General features: G+C 43.1%; 1 protein-coding gene across 6 annotated transcripts in view; it reads right to left on the reverse strand.

Annotated features, from left to right (window-relative positions):
* Positions 1-176: 176 nt before the first annotated feature.
* Positions 177-27,255, reverse strand: part of LOC139410933 (CAP-Gly domain-containing linker protein 1-like) — a 50,422-nt gene continuing 23,343 nt past the window's right edge. For 5 of the 6 annotated variants that reach the window (XM_071156609.1, XM_071156607.1, XM_071156606.1 and 2 more), the window contains 13 exons: positions 23,748-23,904; positions 22,558-22,702; positions 22,126-22,341; positions 16,768-19,440; positions 15,816-15,953; positions 14,872-14,969; positions 14,195-14,315; positions 14,010-14,062; positions 9,852-9,969; positions 8,261-8,411; positions 8,129-8,181; positions 1,391-1,518; positions 177-1,167 (listed from right to left, as the gene is read on the reverse strand). In XM_071156609.1, coding sequence (XP_071012710.1) covers positions 936-1,167; positions 1,391-1,518; positions 8,129-8,181; positions 8,261-8,411; positions 9,852-9,969; positions 14,010-14,062; positions 14,195-14,315; positions 14,872-14,969; positions 15,816-15,953; positions 16,768-19,440; positions 22,126-22,341; positions 22,558-22,702; positions 23,748-23,904 — 4,283 coding nt within the window. In that variant the 3' untranslated portion in view covers positions 177-935. The remainder of the gene's footprint in view (positions 1,168-1,390; positions 1,519-8,128; positions 8,182-8,260; positions 8,412-9,851; positions 9,970-14,009; positions 14,063-14,194; positions 14,316-14,871; positions 14,970-15,815; positions 15,954-16,767; positions 19,441-22,125; positions 22,342-22,557; positions 22,703-23,747; positions 23,905-27,255) is intronic. The other variant, XM_071156611.1, reaches the window with a different exon arrangement.

The following is a 27,255-nucleotide window of genomic DNA, read 5'->3' on the forward strand; positions in this document are numbered from 1 at the left end:
GGTCATTTCCAAGGCATACAATCAAAGAAACTGTATTGCTTAGTAGAGAGTACTCAGGAAGTAATTGTGTACAGAAAATATTTGGAGAGAGAACTTTAAAAAAAATACTGTAATATAAAATTTGTTTGAAGGGTAATTTCACGAGCTCCTGCAACTGTTATGAAACAAACTTAAAATGTATCCATAAATGTAATTTATTTTTGTACAGATATTCAACATTCAAAAAGTTAGGTACAGAAATTCATGAGCATCATACCATCTGTTTACAATATTTTATCCTTAAATTATAATTTAATTATGCATTGTTCTTGTAAAGGCCATTTAAAAAGGAACCAAGGATTTTAAACAGAGGAGAGGAATAAAGTGTGTGCAGTGCTTTAGGTTTGTTTAGCGGCTTCAACCTTGACCACCATCCCACACGGCCGAGGTAGTCTTTTTTTTCAAACTAAAAGTCAAACGCTGTTGTTTCACTGCTCCAACTCTGCCAGGCAACGCCCCTCTCCATGCCTTTCCACCACACAATTATCACAGACAGATTGACAAGGCAACTTTCTTTTTTTTTTAAGTACAAAGTATGTCCAAGTGTAAAAAAATAAACTATAGCCTCATCTTTTGCACACACTGAAGAAGGTCGCAACACAAACAGTGGATTTTTAAAACAATTCCCAATGAAAACCTTATATCACAATACGTCAGCATTTCTGCCCCTTTTGCTAGTCAATGACGTGTGGGTGCGGATAATTAAGTTGATCGTTTTGAGACAATATCCTCCCAATTATAGCACTTAGGGGCTTGTGCAATAAATACTTTCTGCACAAACAAACACATGCACACACCCATACAGTAGAGATCTCCATGTGCACTTGCACACCTCAGAATTTGGTTTATGTGCAAAAGTTGAGATTGTGCCAAAGATGGTTCTCGAAGGCTTTAGATTAGAAGGTCTGGTCGTCGTTACAGGAGTCAGTCCAGTGGCCAAAGGCCTCACAGATGTCACAATAAGCCCTCTCCTCATCCTTACTGCCGTGGTAGGCAGTGTGGGGTGGGGAGTCCGGCATCTGCATCTGAGTGGGACAGTCTTCTGTATCATGGAGGTCGAAGCAGTCACAGATGTCACAGAAGAGCCTTGGTGGGACCTTCTTTTTGGAGGGACCTTCATTAAAACCGCTGAGGAGAGGGTGGGAAACATACAGGGTCAGGGTGTGAGTATGTACAGAAGACTAGACAAATGGGCAAACTAGGACTATGATGAATTGTTAAAATAGAAATACCGCTTTATGCTCTGAGCTAACTTAATGAAATTAACAACAAATGAAAAAGTATGAGGTTAGTGTGGGCTTGAACTTGTCTGACTCAGGGTCAGTGTTTAAAAGCATGGGAGAAGGCTGACCCGTCATAGTTATCAAGCTCGCTTGCATTATTCCCATTAAGGGAAGCCTCCGCCATCTTCTCCAGCTTGCCCTTAAGGTCTTCATTCTTCTTCTGCAGGTCCACGATAACCGAGTTCAGGAACTCAATCTGCCGCAGACAAAAAGGGAAATCACGGACAGTAACAGAGTTCTTTATGCTCATACGGCACAGACTTCAGTTAAAACGTAAATGTAGCAAACTTAGAACTTTGGAAAATGGAACACAAACAACAGGTCATCCAACAGCATCCACATCTCATTGAGTGCTAAAATCACACAAGCTGTTAATATATTCACCCCTTTCCCCAACCCACCCTGCTACAAGAATAACAGTGCCCCATCACCTTCACCAACGTGCTTGTCCAGTTTCTAAGTTATGAAAACAAACCCCACATCCTGGCATGAGCAAGAGTAAAGAGGGCAACACTGAACAGTAAAACTCTGAATCGTCCACCAATGAGAAATTGTGGCATCCAGGCATGCCAATTTGCTGGAAATCATAACTCTGGTACATTTCCTTTATGAATAGGATATGGTGTTCATTTATTTTTTAAAGCTAATTGTAAATACATCCTTATGGTAAATGATGTCAGAGAGAAGGCCTAATTCCTCCTTGGGAGACGACCAGACATGTAAACCAACAGGAACTTTTAGGAATTATTTTCCAGAACACACAACAGCACAGATGGAACGAGAACCGTGGGGAAATCTACAGACAAATAGACATGCATGAGTGGAGCTGATGAATAACAGTAACAAACCGCTGCCTGATTTTCGGGTAGCATGGCCAACATCAGTGACAGAGGAGGAGGTAAATGAGAAAGAGAGGGAGGAGACAAAACAGATCAAAATTAGGACCCACCTAAAGCCAGACAAAACAGACTCAAGTCATCACTGACAGAGAAAATAGTAGGCAAGCAGTTCAGCTAGACATCACAGTATGTAAAGGGATGCCGATCTATGTATAAAAGCCTGTTAGATTATAAAAAACATTTATTGATCTGCCAGTATATTCATTTAGAGACTTCAGTCAACGGTTTGATGTTAACTTTCATGTGTCCTATCAATTATCATTTGATTATTCACCATGACAACCAATTGTTAGTATAAAAACTGAACTTATTTCTCAGTCCAGTTGGCTTTTGTGGAGATCAGACCCTTTTTTATTTGCAGGGATATTTGTGCATTTTTGACCAAATACCACATGTATACTCTGTTTCATCATTAAACTCCTAGACTGGCTTCTGTGTCTGTAATCACTCTTTGACCAGAGTGCAGTCCGGTGGAGGAGATGAACGTCCACGACGGCAGATACAGCAGCCTAAACAGTCAACCACCCACACACTCGAACAACCACTCCAAGTAGGCATGCCCACCGAGGTGAGGGTATTCTAACTGGTGAGCCCTCCCCCACAGGACAGCTTCAGGCAAGCCACACCCCCAAAGAAGAAGATCTCAAGGAGGATTCTGATGAAGAGGATCATCACCAACCTCAACAAAGCGAACTGTTGAGCCCAGGCCAGCCACAACAAGGTACGGCATTACAATCCCAGCCCCTCCAAGGAAGGGGGTCGCCAGCCCCCAGTCAACAAAGCAGTAATGGCGACAACAGTGATCACTCATATATTCAAATTCATCTTAAGAAGACAGCACTTGAAGAACTGGGACACCAGTTAGCTTAAGAGAGAGAGGCAGTGCGATTTAATTCCGAAAAAGAGATGGAGAGACTCAAACTCACCATGGAGAGAAGATACCAGGAGATGCAGCTGAAGAGTGGAGAAAGACAATGGAGGGAGCAGCAACTCCTTCGCCAGGCCCAGAACAAGCTGAAGGCGGCGACGCGGCTTCTTCAGCTCCTGAAAAATTCATGTGAAGGGCACTCCGGATGGCCCCAGACCATCCACCCGCTCATACCAGAGCAACCTCCAGCATAATCCCATGTCATGACACCAACCAAGGACTTACCTCAGGTCCAGGTGTCCACAACCATGGTCTAGTCAACCAGAGCGATGCCTCCTCCTTGCTGCTAGGCCCAGACCGTTGGATTGATCCACCTCTATTGTCTAATCAGCCAGCCCAGCTCTCGGCATCAACTGCTGAGCATGCCAGCACCATGTCTGCTCTTATCCTCCAAACGGTCTTGGGACAGCGCCACCACACAGGCACAATCCATGCCAGCAGCCAACACCTGCGGTGCCTTAGGCACCTGTGACTCCAGGCCCAAGCCTAATGGACCTAGTTGCAGCCTCCTCCTTTGGGATCCCAAAGCCAAAGCTCCCACACTTGAGCAGCGGTCGTGAGCGTGACTTCGCCCTACTGAGGAAGGGCGTGGACAACCTGCTTGGCCCCCATCCTCATCTGACAGAGCATTACAAGTACCAAGTTCTGCTGGAGCACCTCAGGCTTCCAAGTGCTTACAAACTGTCCCACTCATGTATGAATGATTCAAATCCTTACTCCACTGCCCTGAGCGCACTTCAGGACAAGTATGGACAGCCAAGGCAGTTGTGCAGAGCGAGCTTGAAGCCATCCTGAATGCGCCACCTATCAAGATGGGAGATGCTACAGCATTTGATGAATTCGCTCTCTCATGAGTATGCTCCAGACACTCAGACTAGAGTGCCAACGGATTCGAGCTGATGTGCGGCTCATATGTGGATTGCCGACTCACCAAGCTGCCAAGAGCCTACATAGACGGTTTTATGGAGTATTGCATTACAAAAGGCATTCTATAAACCAGTGGAGACTGCTGAGGGGTGGACAACTCATAATAATGGCCGGAATGGAGCAAATGGAATGGGATGTTGTTGATACCTTTCCACTAATTCCGCTCCAGCCATTACCATGTCCTCCCCAATTAAGGGGCCACCAATCTCCTGTGATACAAACAGGGGTCGATAGAACTTACAGCCTACCTGACCTGACTGTCTGTTTACAAGTCAAGTCTCGGGACAAGCGGATTGCCAGTCAAGCCGTTGAGTTGTACCAGAAAGAGGACAAGGGCGCTATAGAACAGAGCCCGTCTTCCCACAACAAGAACGAGTCTACCACCGTCCTCTACAACACAGACCAGACTACTGAACTTTGAATTTTCAACAAAGTCCGAGAAGTCCTCAGCTCCACAGGAAGGAAAGGCATCTAAGGGCAAAGAAGCCTAAACCGTACTGCCCTTTTTGAAAGAACCAAGAACACTACCTCAGTTATTGTGAGGAGTTTAAGCTCCTCTCCAAATACCAAATAGCTCAGTGGGTCAAGGATAAAGACCAGTGCTGGCAGTGTGGGAGAGGACACCAGCCAGATTCCTGCACCCTAAAGAAGCCATGCAACGTCTGAAAAGAGCAACACCTGACTGTCCATCATGACCTCGCTGAAGAAGACGATAAGAGCTTCCTGATGGTCAGCACACCTCCGACCACAATCTACCTGGACCGCCCAAATCACTCTGGCAGTGTGATGCTAAAGGTGGTGAAAGTCCGGCTCTACAATGATAACAGATCGCTCAAAACCTATGCAGTCATAGATTATGGCTCAGAGTGTACCATTCCCGCTGCTGTTCAGCAAATGGCGTTGCCGAAGAAAGCAGAGTCCCTGATGCTTAGGACTGTACATCAAGAGGTGGTGCAGTGAAAAGGCAACTCGGTCACTTTGAAGCTCTCACCAGTGTGCAACCCATCCAAGCAGGTCAGTATCACCAAACCCTTCACTGCTGATGACCTAGGCTTCGCAGAGTACTGCTACCCAGTGGAGGCTTTGCAGTAAGCATTACCAACACCTCTGAGGTCTTCCCTTCAAGACCTTCACCAAGGCCAGTCCCCTGGTCCTGATCGGTTCAGATCACCCTCACTTGCTAACACTGATGGAAATGGTGCGCATGAGCCATCAATGTGGACCTGTTGCAGTCAATACAAGACTTGTTTGGGCACTCCAAGGGCCTTCCAACTTCCCGTCCAATTCCGGCAAGGAACAACAGTGCCTGTTCACTTACACTATCGTTCAGATGGCCTTTTCCTCCATGTGGAGAAGCTGTTGCAGATTGATACTCTGCCTTACCACAATGAAAAGATGGCCTTGACCCGGTCCAAGCAAAATCATGAGGCTTTCCACACCCTTGAGACTGACACCGTATGTGTGACTGTTGCACACTATACCACTCCGCTACTCAGAGTTAAGGACTCTGCACACTTGAAAGCACTCAAGGAGGCAGTCTTGGCTCATCTGAGGAGCACAGAGCAGAATTTAGCCAAGAACCCAGAGCAGGCAAAGAGCTACTGCCAAGAAGTTCAGAAGCTAAAAACTGCAGGCTATGTGATCAAGCTCTTGAAGCGACCACATTAGGACTCCGCTGGCACTGCCCAACAGACACATTGGGGTACAAGTAACGCCCTGTGGTGGAGCCGACGCTCACCATGAGGATCATCTACCATACTCTTGCCAGCCAGTATGGCCCCATGGGATATATCATCCACTTCAAGACGAGAGCAAAGATCCTGGAACAGGAGCTCTGGACGAAGGAGAGGGTATGGGACAACCCCTCTTATCGGCACACCTACTAGACCAGTGGAAGGAGTGGGAACGCAAACTTCTAACCCTGTCAGAGGTTTTCATCCCTAGGTGTTATTTCCCTCAAAACATAGACAGCGCCACAGTAACCACCGACATCCACATCTTCTGCGATGCTTCAGAGAGAGCTACGGCTCTGTGGCCTACCTCCACACTGAGGATGACCAACGACAAGTACAGGTCTCATTCCGCACGGCAAGATCTCGAGTGGCACCAAAGCGCCAAGTCTCAATACCCCGCCTCAATACCCCGCCTGGAGCTCAGTGCTGCCAACTGGAGCCCAACACTAGCTCATCTTCTGCAAAACTGAGGTTACTTTGGAGGTCCGCAGGACCACCCTGTGGTCAGATTCAACAACCTTCCTGAACTGGCTTCAATCGGAATCGTGTCATAAAGTGTTTGTCGGCACCAGAATTACTGAGATTCAAGATCTCACTGATAGCGGTGTCGACATATCTCCACTCCCTAACAACCCAGCAGACGACATTACGAGGGGGAAAACTCTGGCTGAGCTAACCCGTCTCACCACTCAATGCACCGGCCTCAATGTTCTGACCAAAACGGACGCAGATACCTTCCTGATGGCGCTCCGCAGCTTCATTTCCCAACGAGAATAACCCTTTGAGATCCTGTCGGACAATGGGACCAATTTCTGAGGGGTGGACAGAGAGCTGCAAGAGGCCTTCATGGCCCTCGGGCCTGCACTCCAGGAACAGCTGGCTGAACAGAAGGTCACCTTTCGGTTCAACCCCCCGAATGCACTGCATTTCAGAGGCGCCTGGGAGAGGGAAATAAGGTATGTGAAGTATGCTCTTCGTGTAGCAGTTAAAGACAAGTCACAACATGAAGATGTCCTCCTGATGTTCCTTACAGAGGTGGAATGCATTCTGAGCTCCAAGACCCTTGGCTGTTTCAGCAGACGTAGAAGCCTCGATCCAGTCAAACGTAATCTGAACGATGGAACGGCATGAATCTTTGCTCCCACATGCCGTATATGCAGACAGAGACCTTCTTGGATGACACTGTTGGAAGCATAGTTAGGTCCTGGTGGGCCACTTCTGGACCCAAATAATGCGGAACTATTTGCCAAGTCTTCAGCAGAGGCAGAAGTGACGGATTGACACTCCAGACTTGAAGGTTGGACAAGTGGCCATGATAGTGGATCCTCAGCTACCACGAGCTTTGTGGCCCATTGGACGGTTAGTGAAGATGATACCAGGTGCAGATGGAAGGATCCGGTCAAGGTTCGAATCTACCGCATCCTGTAGCCCGATTGGTGGAGCTTCCCACTATGTTAGACGGCGCAGACCTGCTTTCATAGAAAGGAAGATGGGGCGGCTGTATAAAAGCCCATTAGATTTGAATTTAGAATCCTCAAAATGTTATTAGATCTACAAAGACATTTATTGATCTGACAGTATTTCAATTTAGAGACTCCGGTAAACTGAGGTTTCATTTCATGTGTCCTATCAATTATTATTGGATTATTCACCATGGCAACCAATTGTTAGTTTAAAAACTGAATTTATTTCTCAGTTTGGTTGGCTTTTGTGGCGATCAGACCCTTTTCATTTGCAGGGATATTTAATGCGTTTTTGAGTAAATACCACATGTATACTCTGCTTCATCATTAAACTCCTAGACTGGGCTTCTTTGACTAGAGTGCAGTCCGGTATCCATTTACTCCCAGTGACCTATACACACACACATTAGAGCGTACCCGAGTCCATTTTAATCTACACGTTAAGAAATTTTAGTGCACATGATCGTTTTGTGTTAAACTGTTTAGAGGTTTGTGAGGCCCAAAAATAAGGTTTCATTTCACATAACAAATCAATCGTCAGAGGTTCTACAGCAAATTTAAATGAAGCCTATATTGCCAGCCATGGACTTGGCAGACATGGACATCAGTTTCAGCAGAGTTTGAGTAAAATGTGATTGCTTTAGATGTAATTACCATAACACTGCCAATATGAAAGTTGACATGATCATAGTACGCAAAACATCCAGTGCATGACATATGGCAATAGTATGGAAACTAAGTGAATGCACAAATCATCCAAAAATATACATTGGTAAAAAAGCAACTGAATGGCATACCCAAGTTGTGTTTTATATACCAATTTTTGCTAAATTGGGCCATAATAAGTCATGCATACCTGGCTCTCTGAAGTCTCCTTGTCCTCCTTTAATTGGTTCAGAGCTGCATCACCTGAAGGGAAAACATGTATAAGCATTCAGTGACAGTGAAGCTCAATCTGTAGAGTTAAGCTTTGACTGCCCAGTCATACCAGAGGTGCTGGTAAGAGTGTCCTGTCCTCCTGCAAGGCTCTTCTCCAGGCTCTGAACACGCTCCTGCAGCCGCGACTTGTCTTTCTCCAGAGACTGGACAGTAGACTTCAGTGTCTTCGCTGTGGAGCTCTCCCCTCGCAGCACTGAAAACTGCTCAGAGGGAAAAATACAATATTATGTCATACACACTACCTTTCAAAAGTTTGGGGTCACTTAGAAGTGTCCTTGTTTTTGAAAGAAAAGCGCATTTTTTTGTCCATCAAAATGATCAGAAATACAGTGTAGACATTGTTAATGTTGTAAATGACTACTGTAGCTGGAAATGGCAGATTTTTTAATGGAATATCTACATATGCGTACAGCTGCCCATTATCAGCAACCATCACTCCTGTGTTCCAATGGCATGTTGTGTTAGCTAATCCAGGTGTATCATTTTAGAAGGCTAATTGATCATTAGAAAACCCTTTTGCAATTATGTTAGCACAGTTGAAAACTGTTGTCCTGATTAAAGCAGCAATAAAACTGGCCTTCTTTAGACCAGTTGTGTATCTGGAGCATCAACATTTGTGGGTTCGATTACAGGCTCAAAATGGCCAGAAGCAAAGAACTTTCTTCTGAAACTCATCAGTCTATTCTTGTTCTGAGAAATGAAGGCTATTCCATGCACAGAGGTGCAAAGAAAATACAGTATCTCAGACTGGCCAATAAAAAGAAAAGATTAAGATGGGCAAAAGAACTCAGACACTGGACAGAGGAACTCTGCCTAGAAGGCCAGCATCCCGGAGTCACCTCTTCACTGTTGACATTGAGACTGGTGTTTTGCGGGTACTATTTAATGAAGCTGCCAGTTGAGGACTTGTGAGGCGTCTGTTTCTCAAAGTAGACACTAATATACTTGTCCTCTTGCGCAGTTGTGCACTGGGGCCTCCCACTCCTCTTTCTATTCTGGTTAGTTTCAGAAGAAAGTACTTTGTTTCTGGCAATTTTGAGCCTGTAATCAAACCTACAAATGTTGATGCTCCAGATACTCAACTAGTTTAAAGAAGGCCAGCTTTATTGTTTCTTTAAATCAGAACAACAGTTTTCAGCTGTGCTAACATAATTGCAAAAGGGGTTTCTAATGATCAATTAGCCTTATAAAATGATACACTTGGATTAGCTAACACAATGTGCCATTGGAACACAGGAGTGATGGTTGCTGATAATGTGCCTGATAATGCCTATATAGATATTCAATTTTTAAAAATCTGCTGTTTCCAGCTACAATAGTAATTTACAACATTAACAATGTCTTCACTGTATTTCTGATCAACTTGATGTTATTTTAAAAATGGACAATTTTTTTTGCTTTTCTTGACATACAAGGACATTTCTTAGGGACCCCACACTTTTGAACGGTAGTGTACATTATACAATGAATATAGTATACAAATGCTGGGGGAAAAAATTATCCTGAAAAGAGAACTCATTACTACTCCAGATCTAATTAGACTACCCCAATGCTTTTTGGCCTAGAAATAGTGCCAAGAAGCCTGCCATGAGGTTAGGGAATTAAAATGTCTAGAAATAGGGAAGAGCGCCAATTCTTACCTCACTCTTTAGGGTCTCCAGCTCCTGATCCTTCTCGGAGATCAAGGCACTGCTTTTATGGATGGACTTCTGGAGGGAGGCTTTCTCCTCATCTAACTGTTTCTTCAAGGCGGTCTCTCTGTCAAGGACAACACACAATTATTATGAATAGATTTTAACCACTCCAACAAGGACTAGTGGAGCATTGACCATGCATAATCTGTGTTAAATCTAATGTATAATGGAATACCACCGGCAGCCAACATAATGTGACTTTTACCTGCAATGAACTGTGGCCGGTAGTTTAAGTTTGGTAAAGATCCATTTTTATACACAGTATATACAGTGTGGTCTGAAATGGTTGACACCCTTGATAAACCTCTCACTATTAACAATAACAGGGGAGGTTAGCATGTCTTGGGGGTATGATCTTTGACACACAAACTCTCACTCATTATTATTCACTATTCATTCAGGATTATCCCTAATCATGGTAGCATCCACATTAAATAGAGACTTATTTAGAAACATTCTATTTTAATTTACAATAAAAGTGACTCCAAAATGACACCATACATTATTTACCATTCATTTTTATTGGGCACAAAATAATCTGAAACAACCAAAACTTTCTGCAAATGCACTCAGCAAGTTTGTAGAGTCACAAGCGTGATGTAGTCTTTGCATACTAGGAAGATGGGACCAAATACTAAACTTTTGACTATTTTATTTACAGTTGAAGTCGGAAGTTTACATACACCTAAGCCAGCTTTTATTTCTTTCATCACATTCCCAGTGGGTCAGAAGTGTACATACACTCTTGCCCTTAAATTGTTTAACTTGGGTAAAGAATTTCAGGTAACCTTCCACAAGCTTCCCACAATAAGTTGGGTGAATTTTGGCCAATTCCTCCTGACAGAGCTGGTGTAACTGAGTCAGGTTTGTTGGCCTCCTTGCTCTCACACACTTTTCAGTTCTGCCCACACATTTTCTATGGGATTGAGGTCAGGGCTTTGTGATGGTCACTCCAATACCTTGACTTTGTTGCCATTTTGTCACAACTTTGGAAGTATGCTTGAGGTCATTGTCCATTTGGAAGACCCATTTTCAACCAAGCTTTAACTTCCTGACTGATGTCTTGAGATGTTGCTTCAATATATCCACACAATCATCAGACCAGAGGACATTTCTCCAAAAAGTACGATATTTGTCCCCATGTGCAGTTGCAAACCGAAGTCTGGCTTTTTTATGGCGGTTTTGGAGCAGTGGCTTCTTCCTTGCTGAGCGGCCTTTCAGGTTATGTCGATATAGGACTCGTTTTACTGTGGATATAGATACTTTTGTACCCGTTTTCTCCAGCATCTTCACAAGGTATTGCTGTTGTTCTGGGATTGATTTGCACTTTTCGCACCAAAGTATGTTCATCTCTAGGTCTCCTTCCTGAGCGGGATGATGGCTGCGTGGTCCCATGGTGTTTATACTTGCGTACTATTGTTTGTACAGGTGAACATGGTACCTTCAGCCATTTGGAAATTGCTCCCAAGGATGAACCAGACTTGTGGAGATCTACAATTTATTTTCTTGCCTGATTTCTTTTGATTTTCCCATGATGTCAAGCAAAGAGGCACTGAGTGAAGGTAGGCCTTGAAATACATCCACAGGTACACCTCCAATTGACTCAAATGATGCCAATTAGCCTATCAGAAGCTTCTAAAGCCATGAAATCATTTTCTGGAATTTCCCAAGCTGTTTAAAGGCACAGTGTATGTAAACTTCTGACCCACTGGAATTGTGATACAGTGAATTGTAAGTGAAATAATCTGTCTGTAAACAATTGTTGGAGAAATTACTTGTGTCATGCACAAAGTAGATGTCCTAACCAACTTGCCAAAACTATAGTTTACTAACAAGAAATTTGTGGAGTGGTTGAAAAACAAGTTTTAATGACTGTGTATGTCAACTTCCGACTTCAATTGTACATAGAAGTGTGCTTGTGAATCTAATTCAGAAGCATGGAATGAAAAGATGAAGTCTGCTCAAAGGGAAACAAAGGCATAACATCAAGACAGAGAACAAAGAAAGAAAAGAGACATCAAGACAGAGAACAAAGAAAGAAAAGAGAGACGGTGGGCCTATAATAAATCAGATAAATGTGGCTCTGTTCCGGCCATTATTATGAGCCATTCTGTGGATAAAGCAGGCATGGTATTGGACAGACGTGACGGATCTCTGTTTAAAAACAAACAGAGATCCAATGTCAATGGTGTAATCAAGCATGTGTTTTCCATTGGAAAAAACAGGTGGGGTGAGGAAATTTTGCATTGCCATTTTATAATCTACGGCACGCGAACTTCCGAGTCTACAGTTGGATTACAAATAAGGACAAATAAATACGAGATGACAAAAAGCAAGTGAATTAAGAGGGACTACTCATTGAAAAGCATTGATCTCTTCTTACCTTCCTAAGATAACAGTATGACACATTAGGTAACAATTTTAAAAAGCATGGAAGTACCTGAAGGTATTATTGGGCAAGCTTTGAAAGGCAAAAGAAGAGGATGTAATCAAACAGAGCATGTAGGACAGAGCACAAGCAAGACATGCCACGTTGGCGAAGGGCAAATTGATGCCAGCATCCATGCTTAACTTATTTGGGACTGGGGGGCAGTATTGAGTAGCTTGGATAAAAAGGTGCCCAGAGTAAAACTGCCTGCTACTCAGTCCCAAAAGCTAGAATATGCGTATTATTAGTTAGTAGATTTGGATAGAAAACACTCTGAAGTTTCTAAAACTGTTTGAATGATGTCTGTGAGTATAACAGACCTCATATGGCAGGCAAAAACCTGAGAAAAAAAATCAACTAGGAAGTGGGAAATCTGAGGTTTGTAGTTTTTCAAGTCATTGCCTAGCGAATATACAGTGTCTATGGGGTAATATTGCACTTCCTAAGGCTTCCACTAGATGTCAACAGTCTTAAGAAAATTGTTTGAGACTTCTATTGTGAGGAGAGAATGAGAGCTGTTTCAACCAGAGGTCTGGCAGAAGGCCATGAGCTGATCACGCGCGCGCCCGTGAGAGGTAGCTGCATTCCATTGCATTTCTAAAGACAGGAATTCTCCGGTTGGAACATTATTGAAGATTTATGATAAAAACATCCTAAAGATTGATTCTATACATCGTTTGACATGTTTCTACGAACTGTAATATAACTTTTTTGACATTTCGTCTGAACAAGTGATCACGCATTATGCATTTGGATTACTGGGCTAAACGCGCGCAAAAAAAAGGAGGTATTTGGACATAAATGATGGACTTTATCAAACAAAACAAACATTTATTGTGGAACTGGGATTCCTGGGAGTGCATTCCGATCAAGATCATCAAAGGTAAGTGAATATTTATAACGCAATTTCAGACTTTTCTGACACCTCTCCTTCTTTGGAAAATGGCTGGATGTTTTTCTGTGACTAGCGCTGACCTAACATAATCGCAAGGTGTGCTTTCGCCGTAAAGTCTTTCTGAAATCTGACACAGCGTTTGCATTAAGGAGAAGTTTATCTATATTTCCATGCATAACACTTGTATTTTTTATCAATGTTTATTATGAGTATTTCTGTAATTTGATGTGGCTCTCTGCACTTTCACCGGATGTTTGTTTGAGACAATGCATTTCTGATCATAACACACCAATTTCAAAATGAGGTTTTTGGACATAAAGATTAACTTTATCGAACAAAACACATTTATTGTGTAACATGAAGTCCTGTGAGTGCCATCTGATGAAGATCATCAAAGATTAGTGATTCATTTAATTGCTATTTCGGATTTTTGTGAGCCCTCTCCTTGGCTGGAAAATGGCTGTATAGTTTTCTGTGACTAGGTGCTGACCTAACATAATCGTTTGGTGTACTTTCGCCGTAAAGCCTATTTGAAATCGGACACTGTGGCTGGATTTACAAGAAGTTTATCTTTAAAATTAGGAATTTTAATTATGGGATTTCTGTTGTTTTGAATTTGGCGCCATGCAATTTCACTGGCTGTTGGCGAGGTGGCACGCTACCGTCCCACATATCCCAGAGAGGTTAATTGCAGAACTGTCTCCAATGCCATCTGGCTAGAAATGTCAAAACTATACTTTTTTGCACTCTTGATTTGGATAGAAATGAAACAGTTTCTTACCTCTGCTTCATATCTTGCAACTGTTTATTGAGCTTGGACTGCTGAGTTTCCAGCTTAAAAGAAAAACATTATGGAATTAAATTACTTGGTTGGACAGGTGTAGTGATTCAATGTAGGCTATGTGTTACATTCTTAAAATAGTTGCGGCAGTTTGAGGGAATAGATCAGTAGTCCAGTGGTGGTACCTTCTGCTGGCCACTGGTCTCCTTCTTGCTGCTGCCAACCTCCTTAGTCAGCTTGTTGTTCTCCTCCTGTAAGGCCACCAGGGACTGGGACTTCACAGAGGCAACTTGCTTCAGCTCCTCACTAAACACACACACAGACAATATTATAAATATATAGCTACATGAGTACAGGAATAAACAGACAACTGGTAAGGGGGTGAGAGAGGGAAATAGGTACAAGGAAAGGTATGAAGAAATCACTTTCTACAACTGGTAGCTGCTAGAATTTGCATGCCAGATATCATTCACCTCACTGTCTACCTATCACCTGGCAGGATACAGGCCCCTTCGCTTGTTCAACAACAAACAGCAAAACAATTGTAACTTTAATGTCGCTTCATTATTCATGGCCAAATTCATTCAAGGCATGAACGTTTGTGTCAACTGCACCATAAGATATGTACACAGTAGCGAATAGTGATGAAGTGACACATTTTTATGAGAATTGCACTGTGCCGTAGTTCAGTAAAAACAATTATCTCAGATATTTGGGCCTTGAGGTTGAGTATGAAGACAGAATGTCTGACTCTAATAAGTCTGAAGACTTTAGAGCAATGTGTGTGTGTGTGTGTGTGTGTGTGTGTGTGTGTATAACGTTTGCAACGTTCGCATTACTCCCCCCCACACAATATACTCACATCTCCTGGCACAGGCTGCTGATTTTCTGGTTCTCTGAGCAGAGCTGGAGGTTGAGCTCCTCTTGGTATTTAGAATTCTGTTGCTTCAATGCATCCAGCTGAGAAATAACACACACAAAACATAAAGAACTTCTAATGCATATAATACATTGACGCTTGTTATTGTTAATCAATCAAAGAAGCACTACAGTCAAAGGTTCATGTGTAGCAATTGAAGTGGGAGATTTCTAATTAATGCAAACTAGAATTATAATTACAGATTTAAGTTGTTTAACTGAGAAGGAATAGGCTACAATGATCACCCAAGAGGTAGGCTGTTGTTTAATATGAATGTTGTTGTAGACAAGGATGGGGAGCACAGCAAAGTAGCCTCAATTAGCCTTGCAAGCTAGCTAGCTAACTTAACTGACTAGACTGACGCAGTCAAGACTGACAATACCAGATGAGATGATAGATAACCCATCATAGCAACAAGTTTGTGTAACTTGCGCACGTCGGTTTGGCTACTTTCTCTCCCTCTGTGTCAGACACACACAGGAATGGTCATGTGATCTTGGTAAGTGTGAACATGTCAGCGTCTGTGGCTGAATTTCTGTTTACGTGTAACACTGTATTATGTTGTGAAGACTAACTTGTGAAAGTGGTTTGCAACCATGACACCCCACACACCCAACTTCTGGTAAGTTAACACACAACAGCCAGAAATGTCAAATTGGTTCAGTTGTTCAAAGAGGATCATTAAGTTCATTTTGTTTATTTGATTCCATGTTAACCCTAAGGAGCCCCTTCCAGAGTCCTTAGTGAGGACCCTTTATGACAGTGACAAATCATTCCATACCCACAAAATTTCAACCTTTTCAACATACCTTACGGAAAATACATGCTGTTCAACCACTACATTACACCCCATCTGAGGCATTGCATACTCCTTATCCCTGACTCACCTGACTGGTCATCTCCTGCTTGGCACTCCTGAACTCCTCCAGCAGAGACTGGGCCTCACTCTTCTCCTGCTCCAGAAGGCCCTTCTCTTGTGTCAGCCGCTCCACGGCCTCAGCAGTCTTCCCTGAGGACTCTGCTGCCTGGGTAGTGGGGGAGAGGAGGGCATGTCAACCAGACATATATGATGAAATAACTGCAACTTACTTGGATTGGTGTTGGTTGACGTGAACAGCAAACCCCTATGTCCTGAGATTTATCATCATTTGATGCATACTTATTTTACAAAGCCCAAATCAATGCAGAGGGATCACTATTTACATTTTCCCATATCGTGCAGAATTCATTTGCATGCATTGCATGTCAGTTATCCAAACTTGATTTTGAAGCTTTAGTGGGTTACGATGATTGTGTTTCCGAAATTACTATGCAATTGATGTAATCCTCAGGAATCATTGCAATACCCACATCTACTACTACAGTCAGGTAACAGGCAACTAGATTTGACTACAGTGTTGGTGAAGGACCTAAAGGCTAAAATGAAAAATTAGGAGTAGAGAAAAATAAACTAATTACATCCTGTGACCTGAGAACGGATACTTGCAGTAATGTATTTGGCCCTAACATATTGCTTGACATCTCAATTAGACAACAGAGACCATGGTTGTGGACATGACTCTTAAAACCAAATTCTAAGGGAGATGAGATGTAACCATATTCCCCAACCAAGGAACAGACCCTAACTTCTCAAACAACGTTCTAAGCCCACAGGAATATATTTCATATATAAACTTTTTGCAGGAGACTAGAATAAAGTTAGCGCAGTTAGTAAAGGAGATGAAACAAAAAGTGAGATAAATAGAAAAGGTGACCAGACTAGCATGCAGTGAGGGTGAAACATGACCACAGCCACCTCAACATGAGGGTTAGATACAGGATTTGTTAGTAGTGGAGTACCTCAAGCTGCTTGGTAAGAATGTTTTTGAGTTGAGCTTCAAGCTGGGTGACTTGCTGGGTGGCTTCATCCCTCTCCTTGAGCAAGGCATCCTTCTCGACCTTCAGGTCTTCCAGCTTGGTGCCAATTTCTTCCCGGGCCTTGGCAGACACAGATGCCTCCTCCACAGAGACTTTGTACTGTCCCGCTATCCCTGCCTTCTCAGCATGTAGGGTCTGGGCATCTGCCTCAAGCTGTGTCTGGGCAGCTCGCAGCTTCTCCACTTCCTCCAGGAGCCTTGAGCATTCCTCATCACCACTCTTTTGGCTGCTGTGGAGAGAGGAAAGGTTTTTCTCCAGCCTGGACTGTATAGCTAGGAGGTCTACCTTCTCCTTAGCCAAGGAGGAGACCTCTTTGCCAAGCTCCTCCAGCTTGGTACACAGGCACTCTTGGTCTTCAGCCAAGCCATCCTTTTCCTTGTCTCTCTGCTTCAGCTGTGCCTTCAAGTTCTCAACCTCCCTAGCCAAGGCTTTTCTCTCCTCTCCAATGTCTTTAAGGCTGGCAGACAACTCATCAATGGCCTTGTCTCTAGTGACAGATTTCTGAGTGAGGTCCTGCACTTTGGCTTGCATCTGGGCATTCTCCTCAAGCAGACCATGTTGCTCACCTAACAATCCAGTGTGAGTCATCTTAAGTTGCTTTAAATCACAACACAAACCATTTCTCTCAGAGGCCATTGTGTCTCTTTCAACACTAACAGAGGCGATCTCTGCCTTCAGGATAGATTCAGCCTGCAGGAGGGAAGTGTTTTTCTGTGTCAGAGTGGACAACTGACTCTGTAAGTTCTCTCTCTCTCTGGAGAGGTCATCCTTTGCAGAGGACAGTTTACTTCGCTCAGTGGCTTCAGTCTGCTGCTGCGATTCAAGAATCATTTTTTCCTTTGAAAGTGAGTCTGTCTGACCCTTTAACTCCTGGACCTGCAGAAGCAGATCATCTTTGTCCTTCTGCAGGATCTGTAGGCTCTTATTAAGCTCTGCCTGCTGGGAGTGCAGGAGATCCCGCTCTTTTCTTAGGGTGTCCCTCTGCTGGATGAGTTCCAAATGCACCTGCTCAGAGTTGCCTTTTAGTTTATGATTCTCTTCTGCAAGTTCAGTTGTGCTTTTTTCAAGGGCCTCCCTCTCAGAGCAAAGCTTCTGCAGCTGTGCCTGTAGATCAGACTTTTTGTTTTTCAAGGAAGCTCGCTCAACCTCCACCTTTTGGATCTTCTGTTTGGATTCCTCTAGCAAGGACGTAAGGTTGTAATTGGCTTGCTTCAGGTCATCAATGGCCTTGGAGGAGCTGTCCAGCTGGTCTTTCATACTGCGGATCTCACCTGCTATCTTGTCGCGCTCTTTTGTTAGAGTAACTTTTTCAGAGATCTCCTTTGTGTGCTTTTCTTTAAGCTCTTCCTTTTCATGTACCAAACGGTCACTCTCCATCTTCTGCTGTTCCAGTATTGATTCCATGGCCAGCTTCTCCTTCCGTATGGAGTGTAGTGCCTTCTCTGTCTCTTCATTCTGGAGACACAGAGCTTTCTTCTCCTTGTCAAAAGATGACAACACCTCTTTGACTTTCTCCTTTGAGGTAGCCGCTTCCTGTGTAGAAAGTCTGAGCTTCTCCTTCAACTCTTCTATCTCCTTGAGAAGTTCATCCTTCTCAGAACGCACCTTTCGCTGGGTAGCAAGCAGGTCCTCTTTCTCCTGCATGAGGTGAAGCCTCTCGGAGTCTGTAACCTCACTGCTGGTCTTGGACTCGTCCAGCATCTTGGCCAGGCTCATTTTGGAAGCCTGGAGCTCGCCGTTGTCACGGACAGACTTCTCAAGATCCTTCTTGGTGATATTCAGCTGATTCTGAAGCTCCGTATTCATGACTTGGAGGGCCTCTTTGTCAGATATAGCAGCATTAATTTGAGCAGACATCTCCTCTATACCTCTGGCCAGGGTCTCCAACTGTGTGTTTTTCACACAGAGATCTACTTTTTCCAAGCTCAACGACTGACACCTTGTCTGCAACTCTGTATTCTTTGCATCAAGGGATTTCTTAGCATTTCTTGCTGCATCCCTCTCTAACACGAGGCTATCCATCTCAGAGATCAGCTTCTCCCTGCTTTGCTTGAGCTCTTCCTGGAGCCCATTCCTTTCCTCACAGGTCTTCTCATAGATTTCTGCTAGCTGATTCCTCTTAGTTTCCTGCTGCTGGATCTCCTGTTTGTACTTTAAGAGGACCTCCTGCTTCTCTGCATTTGTCTTTTGTAGCTCCTCAATTTGGAACTGATGCTCCATTTCAGATTGACTGAGGGATTCGTTTTTGGCCTGTGCCTCCTCAACAGCAACTCTGAGCTTCTCAATCTCTCTGAATAGTGAGGCCTTCTCTCCATCCAGCTGCTGATTTGTGGTCAAAAGTTCCTCCTGCTCTTTTGTAAGCTTGTCCCTCAGAGTCAGCAGTTCTTTAGTCTTAACCGAGAGCTCATTGTGACTAGCTTCCAAGGCAGAGAGCTTGGCCTGGAGTTCGAAGAGTTGCTTCTCAAGATTTTCCTTATGAGCTCTGAGATCTGAACTCTCCTTAGACATGTGTTCCAGCGCTGAGATTTGCTTCTCCAGGTCTGTGGACAATCGCTCAACATGCTGCATGGAGGAGTCGAGCTCAGCAGAAAGAAACTGAGGGAATGAAGTTGAAAGAAAAAAAGGGGCATATAAAGGGAAAAGTTACAAAATAAGTCAAGAAGTAATAAAATGCAACTGGAAAGGTTGAGCTGGTGCAAGCATAAAAAACAATTGGGAGAAAAGAAACAGTAGCTGACACCACAATGTAAACAGAAAACATTGAAAACAGGGGCACGCCAATGGAGTGCTTATGCATGCCTATGTATGTGTGTTTGTCTTGTAAGTGTGCTCTAATGATAGCTTCAGGTTTTCAATCGGTGTGCAGTGTATTAGGTGAGGATGAGAGAGTGTCTGCGTAATTGTGTACTTTCCATTCAGAAGAAGATTGACAAGTATATAACCCTTTTTCAAAAGGTGTTATAATTGGTGAGCACAGACAGAAACCCGTACACTAACTCTTCAAGACTGTCAGTATCAGTTTTTTTTTTTTATCTCTAAGATGTGCCCCTGCTTTTTAAGTAGGCCCTAAAAACCACACCACAACATAGCCACACTGTCAATGGTCAAATGAAGATGGTGCATATAAGACGATCATCCGTGGCTGTTAATTCTACATAGTGCAATGGACTTGAATAAACACAGTGAACAAAAAACAATCATATGAGCAGGTAAAATGCTAACATGAATCTCATAGCCTTAGGAATAGGCTTAGTGAGTTTAAAAAATATATTTGTGTTAGTGAAATGAAAGAATGAGGTCACGGTGGTAGAATAATTATGGCATAACAGTCTGTGAACCCTTCACAAAACGGACTTCAGGTACTTCTTACGGTAAGATAACTACCCAGACAATAGAAATATGGCTGGGCGATATATTTAATTCATTAAATTCATTTGAATGTATGTTTTTGCAAATATTCCAAATGCCAGTAACGCAGAATCATTTTTTTTAAATTTTTTTTTATTTTTATGAGCGTTTATGTCTGCTTGTTCTCATATGGTCTTTTTGGTCTGGTCTCATTCGCTCCTTCTGTGCTGTGCACCTTCCCATTTATACCAGAGATTTGCATATAATGGCGAGATGCTCAAGTCTTTTCGCCCTAACAACGGGAGCTGTTGTCCCAAAGGAGGGAATGCAGGCGACAAGCTTAGGTTCAAAATAAGTGCATAGAAACGCATTGGACTTATTTTGTATATATTTTTGGGAGTGAAACCTCTTGCTTCACCACTTTTTTCCAAGCCCCTCCTCCTACCACTCACAACAACAAATATGAGAGATCACTTCCTCCTCCCTGACAAACAGTTTCAACTGGCTATTTGCATTTGAGGTTTGGTCCAACAGAATCGGTCACCAACACCAAAACACATTGAGACATTATTTTACTGTAATAGAGAAGTTAACCTTTGGAACCATACACGGTCTCAACTCTTCAAATTGCGAGCAGAGCAGACACTAGTAAAACGGATGTACCAATGAACATTCATTCTGGAAAATTAATGCTCAGGTTTGTTGCGCGCGCATTACGTTACCACGTATCGCTAGCCGCATTTTAGTAAAATCAAGATTGTTATACTAGCTGTTTAGTCTGTATTTTATAAATGTGCAATAAGCATAAAACAATTATATGCAATTGGCAACTCGTTCTCATTCTGAGAAATAAGGTAGACCACTTGATTTCAACATCTGAACAAAGTGGACAGGCTAGCATGCTGTTCAAACAGTTGGAGACAGACAGAAGGTTGTGTTCATAACAGTTCAACCGTTTTGCCTTGTTAGCGGAATTCAGAGCTTATGAAATTATACCTAGATTCAAGTTGGCTAAATTTAAAATATAAATACTAGCTGGCTACTCACTAGCACGTGGGCTTGTGCTTGAGAGATTGTTTATAAAAACTGTGTTAATTAAGTAGTAAGGCCCGAGGGGGTGTGGTATATGGCCAATATACCACACCTAAGGGCTGTTCTTATGCACAACGCAACGCGGAGTGCTAGGAAACAGCCCTAAGCCATGGTATATTGGCCATATATCACAAACCCCCGATGTGCCTTATTGCTATTATAAGCTGGTTACCAATGTAATTAGAGCAATGTTTTGTCACACCCATGGTATACGATCTGATATACCACGGCTTTCGGCCAATCAGCATTCAGGGCTTGAACCACCCAGTTTATAATTTGCTATAATGCCTGCTACATTATTAGTGAATATGCATTATGCATGGTTCTGGTTAAATTTGTTACAAAATGGGCATTTTTATAGACAGACCTGAAAGCCAGATCAGTGATTATTGCAAAAAAAAAGCAGGTACAGCTATTTTGATCAAATCAATACATTATTAGTGGGTCTTATGGTTATGGAAGGAATATATTCAGCCTAGGTATAATTTCAAAAGCTCTGAATTCATTAGATTATTTCTGACTGTCTTATTAAATGCAGTGTTTTTTACCTTTAATTGTACAACAAAGCTTATATATCATGAATCGCCGATAAGTTTGAAAAAAAATTGAGATATGAGTTTTAGGTCATATTGTCCAGCCCTAATTAGAAGTGAGGTGGTCTAATTATTATCAAGTCCACATCCATCCTGACCATAGACCACTTTTATTTACTTGGAAACTACATGGTAAAATGGTCAATTACACAATAATAACCAAGTCAGTAGATTTTTGTACCAAAAGGTAACATCTCCTGAGAACTTAAAACATGGTGGTCCTGATAATGATATGGTGGGTGCTCACCTGGACTTTCTCCTTGTAAGGCTGCAGCTCAGCCACCAGCCTCTCCAACTCCTGGGCCTTCTCCCTGGAGACACTCAGCTCCTGCTTGGTCTGGTCAGCCTGACCCTGCAGCTCCTTGAGCTGCTTGGCATGGTGCTCTGAGGCCTGAGACAGGGCTTGCTGCTGGGAGGTCTGCAGCTCCTTGGCCTGGGCCTCACCCTGGAGCAAACTTTTCTCCTACACACAACATAAAGAGGGCAAGAGTAGCTAACATCAATAATTTGCTGTTTGAAAGGGGGAAAGTGGTAGAGTGAGGTATTCAGTGTTCATGGTAGAGACAGTAAAAAGTATATTCCTGAGAAGAAAAATGTATGCTGTTTTACAACAAACATCTAATCATCTACTTTATCCTGACCATCAACATCTCAAAGCCTTCACTGGGTTGTCACTCACCAGTTGTGTGATCTTCTCCTGCAGGTTGCTTAGCTGACCCTGATGCTCCTGCGCCTTCTGGGCCACTTCCTGCTGTTGTTGCTCCTCAGAACGTGCTCTCTGCTCCTTCTCCTCTGCAAGTTGAGTCTGTAACTCTTCCAGCTTCCTAGGTAAGGGGGACGAGGGGGAGAGGGGGGTGACTCTCTGGCCAAGTGAGACAGGTGGCATTCAAACAAACCAGGGATTCATTGTAGGGGGCAGATTCAAATGTTTTTGGACTGAAACTGATGAACTGAAAACCAGGTTGATGGAAAGGTCAAACCTGTTTTAAGGATAATAATAACAACCTATGAAAACTACAGGATCATGACAAGTTCAGTCAATAAATAAGTGATTATACACTGAGTATACCAAACATTAAGAACACCTTACTAATATTGAGTTGCACTACCCTACCCCCACACTGGAAACTGAAAAGCGTTAAAAACCCAGTAGCGTTGCAGTTCTTGACACAAACCATTGTGCATGACACCTACTACCATACCCTGTTCAAAGACACTTCAATATTTAAGCTTGCCCATTCACCCTCTGAACAGAACACATATCAATCAATCAAATGTATTTATAAAGCCCTTTTTACATCAGCTGATATCAAAGTGCTGTACAGAAACCCAGCCTAAAACCCCAAACAGCAAGCAATGCAGATGTAGACACAGAGTGGCTAGGAAAAACTCCCTAGAAAGGCAGGAACCTAGGAAGAAACCTAGAGAGGAACCAGGCTCTGAGGGGTGGCCAATCCTCTTCTGGCTGTGCCGGGTGGAGATTATAACAGAACATGGCCAAGATGACAGAACATGGCTCATAGATGACCAGCAGGGTCATACAATCAATTGTCTCAAAGCATAAAAATCCTTATTTAACCTGTCTCCACCCCTTCATCTACACTGATTGAAGTGGATATAACATATATATCATCAATAAGGGATCATAGCTTTCACTTGGAATCACCTGGTCAGTTTGTCATGGAAAGTACAGGTGCTCTTAAAGTTTTGTATACTCAGTGCATGTTCGACGGTTTTGTGCATCGTTGTCACACGCTCATTAAATATTGTCACTAGCGGTTAACCTGATTGTCGACGGTGAAAGTAAGCCAATCTATTTGCATATGTTTGAGAACACCTTTGTTCGTGACATTTCATTTCATTGTGTACCTTTCTTTCTGAGTGAGGTCTTCATTCATTTTGGTAAGCTGTGCTGAACTGTCGCCTGATGACTTCATCATGTCTGAGATGTCACTTTGGAGCTTGACCTTGTCGTTTGCGAGCTGATCAAGCTTCTCCTCTCCAGCCTTTAGCTTCCTCTCCAGCCCTAGGTCAGAGGAAAACATCATTCAGTCAATGGTAACAAGCCTCAGTCCACAGTTGCATATCGCAATATTATTTTGGACAATATTATATTGATACTTTGACTTCCAAGTATTGCTCTGTAAAAAAAAAATACTTATGATGTGCTAGGTTGCGTTAGCTAGCACTAGTCGGCTGTACTAGCTTTTTCTCCATCTTCTTTTTAAATAGTGAGCCAATGTTTTCAGCACTTATTTCCATGACTGAGCAAAACTCATTTTCTCATGCTTTCTCGTCTGTCTGCAGCAGAAATATAGTAAGCAATGTGTTTGGAACATCAAATTGCAATAAAATTGCAGTATTGATTCGCAATACATATAGAATCGTGAGAATCTGCACTGTTGGTTAAGGGATTGTAAGTAGCATTTCACAGTAAGGTCTTGTTGTATTCGGCCCAGGTGACAAATAAAGTTTGATTTGAATCGCAATACATATCGTATCGGCACCTAAGTATGGCAATAATATTGTATCGTGAGGTCCATGGCAATTCCCAGCCAACATACGGTATCAGTGCATTTATATTTTCCAACGGGCATTACATTTGGGTGAGGTTTTATTCTCGCCTGAGTAGCCTCATTTCACTGCCAAAAATAGAATTAAACCATCTAGTGTTCAGCGAAATAACAACACAATGTCAAATACAGGTAGCCTAGAGTAATTAACATCCAATCACATTAACCGTTACTCTCTAGCGGGAAACCTGCACTCTTGCGCAGACATTTAGAAACGTGACAATTTGAAAAATAAGCCAGCGAGAAAAAAGACGACATTCAAGTAGTAAGACATGCATAAAAGCAATAGATACCATTAATAAGAAGGGGCTAGACGCATCTTATATGGTGAGCTACCGAGTGGCTAGAACAGGCAAGCCCCATACTATTGAGGTGGACTTAATTATTCCTGCTGCAGCGGATATGGCTGGGACAATGCTGGGGGAAAAGGCCCAGAAAACTATACAGACAATGCCTTCATCAAACAACACTGTTTCACACATAATTGACATGGCAGGAGATGTTTTGAAATTACTGCTTCGTATACAAACCAGTTAATTCTATGTGTTACAGCTGGATGAGTCAAATGACGTAGAGGGCCTGGCACAGCTCCTGGTATATGTCCATTACGTTTATGGGGTGTCTACTAAGGAAGACATCTTCTGCAAACCACTGGAAACCAGGACAGCATGAGAGGATATTTTTAAAGTACTGGACCGCTTTGTGAGATCCAATGGACTATGGTGGTCAAGATGTGTTGGTATCTGTACTGATGGTGCAAAAGCCATGACAGGGAGACATAGTGAAGTGGTAACGCACGTGCAAGCAGTTGCTCCCGACGTCACTTGGGTACACTGCAGCATCCACCAAGAGGCTCTTACTGACAAAGGAATGCCTGACAGCTTGAAAGACATTTTGGACACTACAGTGAAAATGGTTAACTTTGTTAAAGCAGGGCCCCTGAACTCTAGTGTATTTTCTGCACTACGCAATGATATGGGCAGCGACCATGTAACACTATTACAACATACAGAAGTGCGCTGGTTATCAAGGGCCAAAGTATTGACACATTTATTTTAATTGAGAGACGAGCTTAAAAAGTCTTCTTCACTGACCATAATTTTCACGTGTCTGACAGATTGCATGATGACGAGTTTCTCACACAACTGGCCGATCTGGGTGATGTTTTTTCTCGCCTGAATGATCTGAATCTATGATTACTGGGACTCTCCACAACTATATTCAATGTATGGGACAAAATTGAGGCTATGATTAATAAGTTGGAGCTCTTCTCTGTCTGTATTAACAAAGACAACACACAGGTCTTTCCATCATTGTATGATTTCTTTGTGTTCAAATGAACTCAAGCTTACAATGTTAAATGTGATATAGCGAAGCACCTGAGTGAGTTGGGTGCGCAATTATGCAGGTACTTTCCCAAAACGGATGACACAAACAACTGGATTCATTATCCCTTTCATGCCCTGCCTCCAAGCCACTTACTGATATCTGAACAATAGAGCCTCATCGAAATTGCAACAAGTAGGTCTGTGTGAATTTAATTTAAATCAGAAACCACTGCCAGATTTCTGGATTGGGCTGCGCTCAGAGTATCCTGCCTTGGCATATCGCACTGTTAAGACACTGGTGCCCTTTGCAACCACGTACCTTTGAGAGTGGATTCTTGGCCCACACTCTAGCATGGAAACTAAATACAGGCACAGACTGTGTGTGGAAAATGATTTAAGACAGACTCTCTTCCAATACAGCCCAACATTGCACAGTTATGTGAAACCTTTCAAGCACACCCTTCTCATTAACCTGTGGTGAGTTATTCATAATTTTTGATGAACAAAGAAAGTTTTATATGTAAGATGCCTAAATAAATAGATCAATTGTTGATGATTGTTATTATTATACACTGCTCAAAAAAATAAAGGGAACACTAAAATAACATCCTAGATCTGAATGAATGAAATATTATTAAATACTTTTTTCTTTACATAGTTGAATGTGCTGACAACAAAATCACAAAGGTCTGGATTTGGAGTCACACTCAAAATTAAAGTGGAAAACCACACTACAGACTGATCCAACTTTGATGTAATGTCCTTAAAACAAGTCAAAATGAGGCTCAGTAGTGTGTGTGGCCTCCACGTGCCTGTATGACCTCCCTACAACGCCTGGGCATGCTCCTGATGAGATGGTCTCCTGAGGGATCTCCTCCCAGACCTGGACTAAAGCATCCGCCAACTCCTGGACAGTCTGTGGTGCAACGTGGCGTTGGTGGACGGAGCGAGACATGATGTCCCAGATGTGCTCAAATGGATTCAGGTCTGGGGAACGGGCGGGCCAGTCCATAGCATCAATGCCTTCCTCTTGCAGGAACTGCTGACACACTCCAGCCACATGAGGTCTAGCATTGTCTTGCATTTAGGAGGAACCCAGGGCCAACCGCACCAGCATATGGCCTCACAAGGGGTCTGAGGATCTCATCTTGGAAGTCAGGCTACCTCTGGGCGAGCACATGGGTGGCATTTCTTTGTGGGGCCGCACAGCCCTCCCACACCATGACTGACCCACCTCCAAACCGGTCATGCTGGAGGATGTTGCAGGCAGCAGAACGTTCTTCACGGCGTCTCCAGACTGTCACGTCTGTCACATGTGCTCAGTGTGAACCTGCTTTCATCTGTGAAGAGCACAGGGCGCCAGTGGTGAATTTGCCAATCTTGGTGTTCTCTGGCAAATGAAAAACGTCCTGCACGGTGTTGGGCTGTAAGCACAACCCCCACCTGTGGACGTCGGGCCCTCATACCACCCTCATG

Source organism: Oncorhynchus clarkii, chromosome 6, assembly GCF_045791955.1.
Source record: "Oncorhynchus clarkii lewisi isolate Uvic-CL-2024 chromosome 6, UVic_Ocla_1.0, whole genome shotgun sequence".
NCBI classification, from domain to species: domain Eukaryota; kingdom Metazoa; phylum Chordata; class Actinopteri; order Salmoniformes; family Salmonidae; genus Oncorhynchus; species Oncorhynchus clarkii.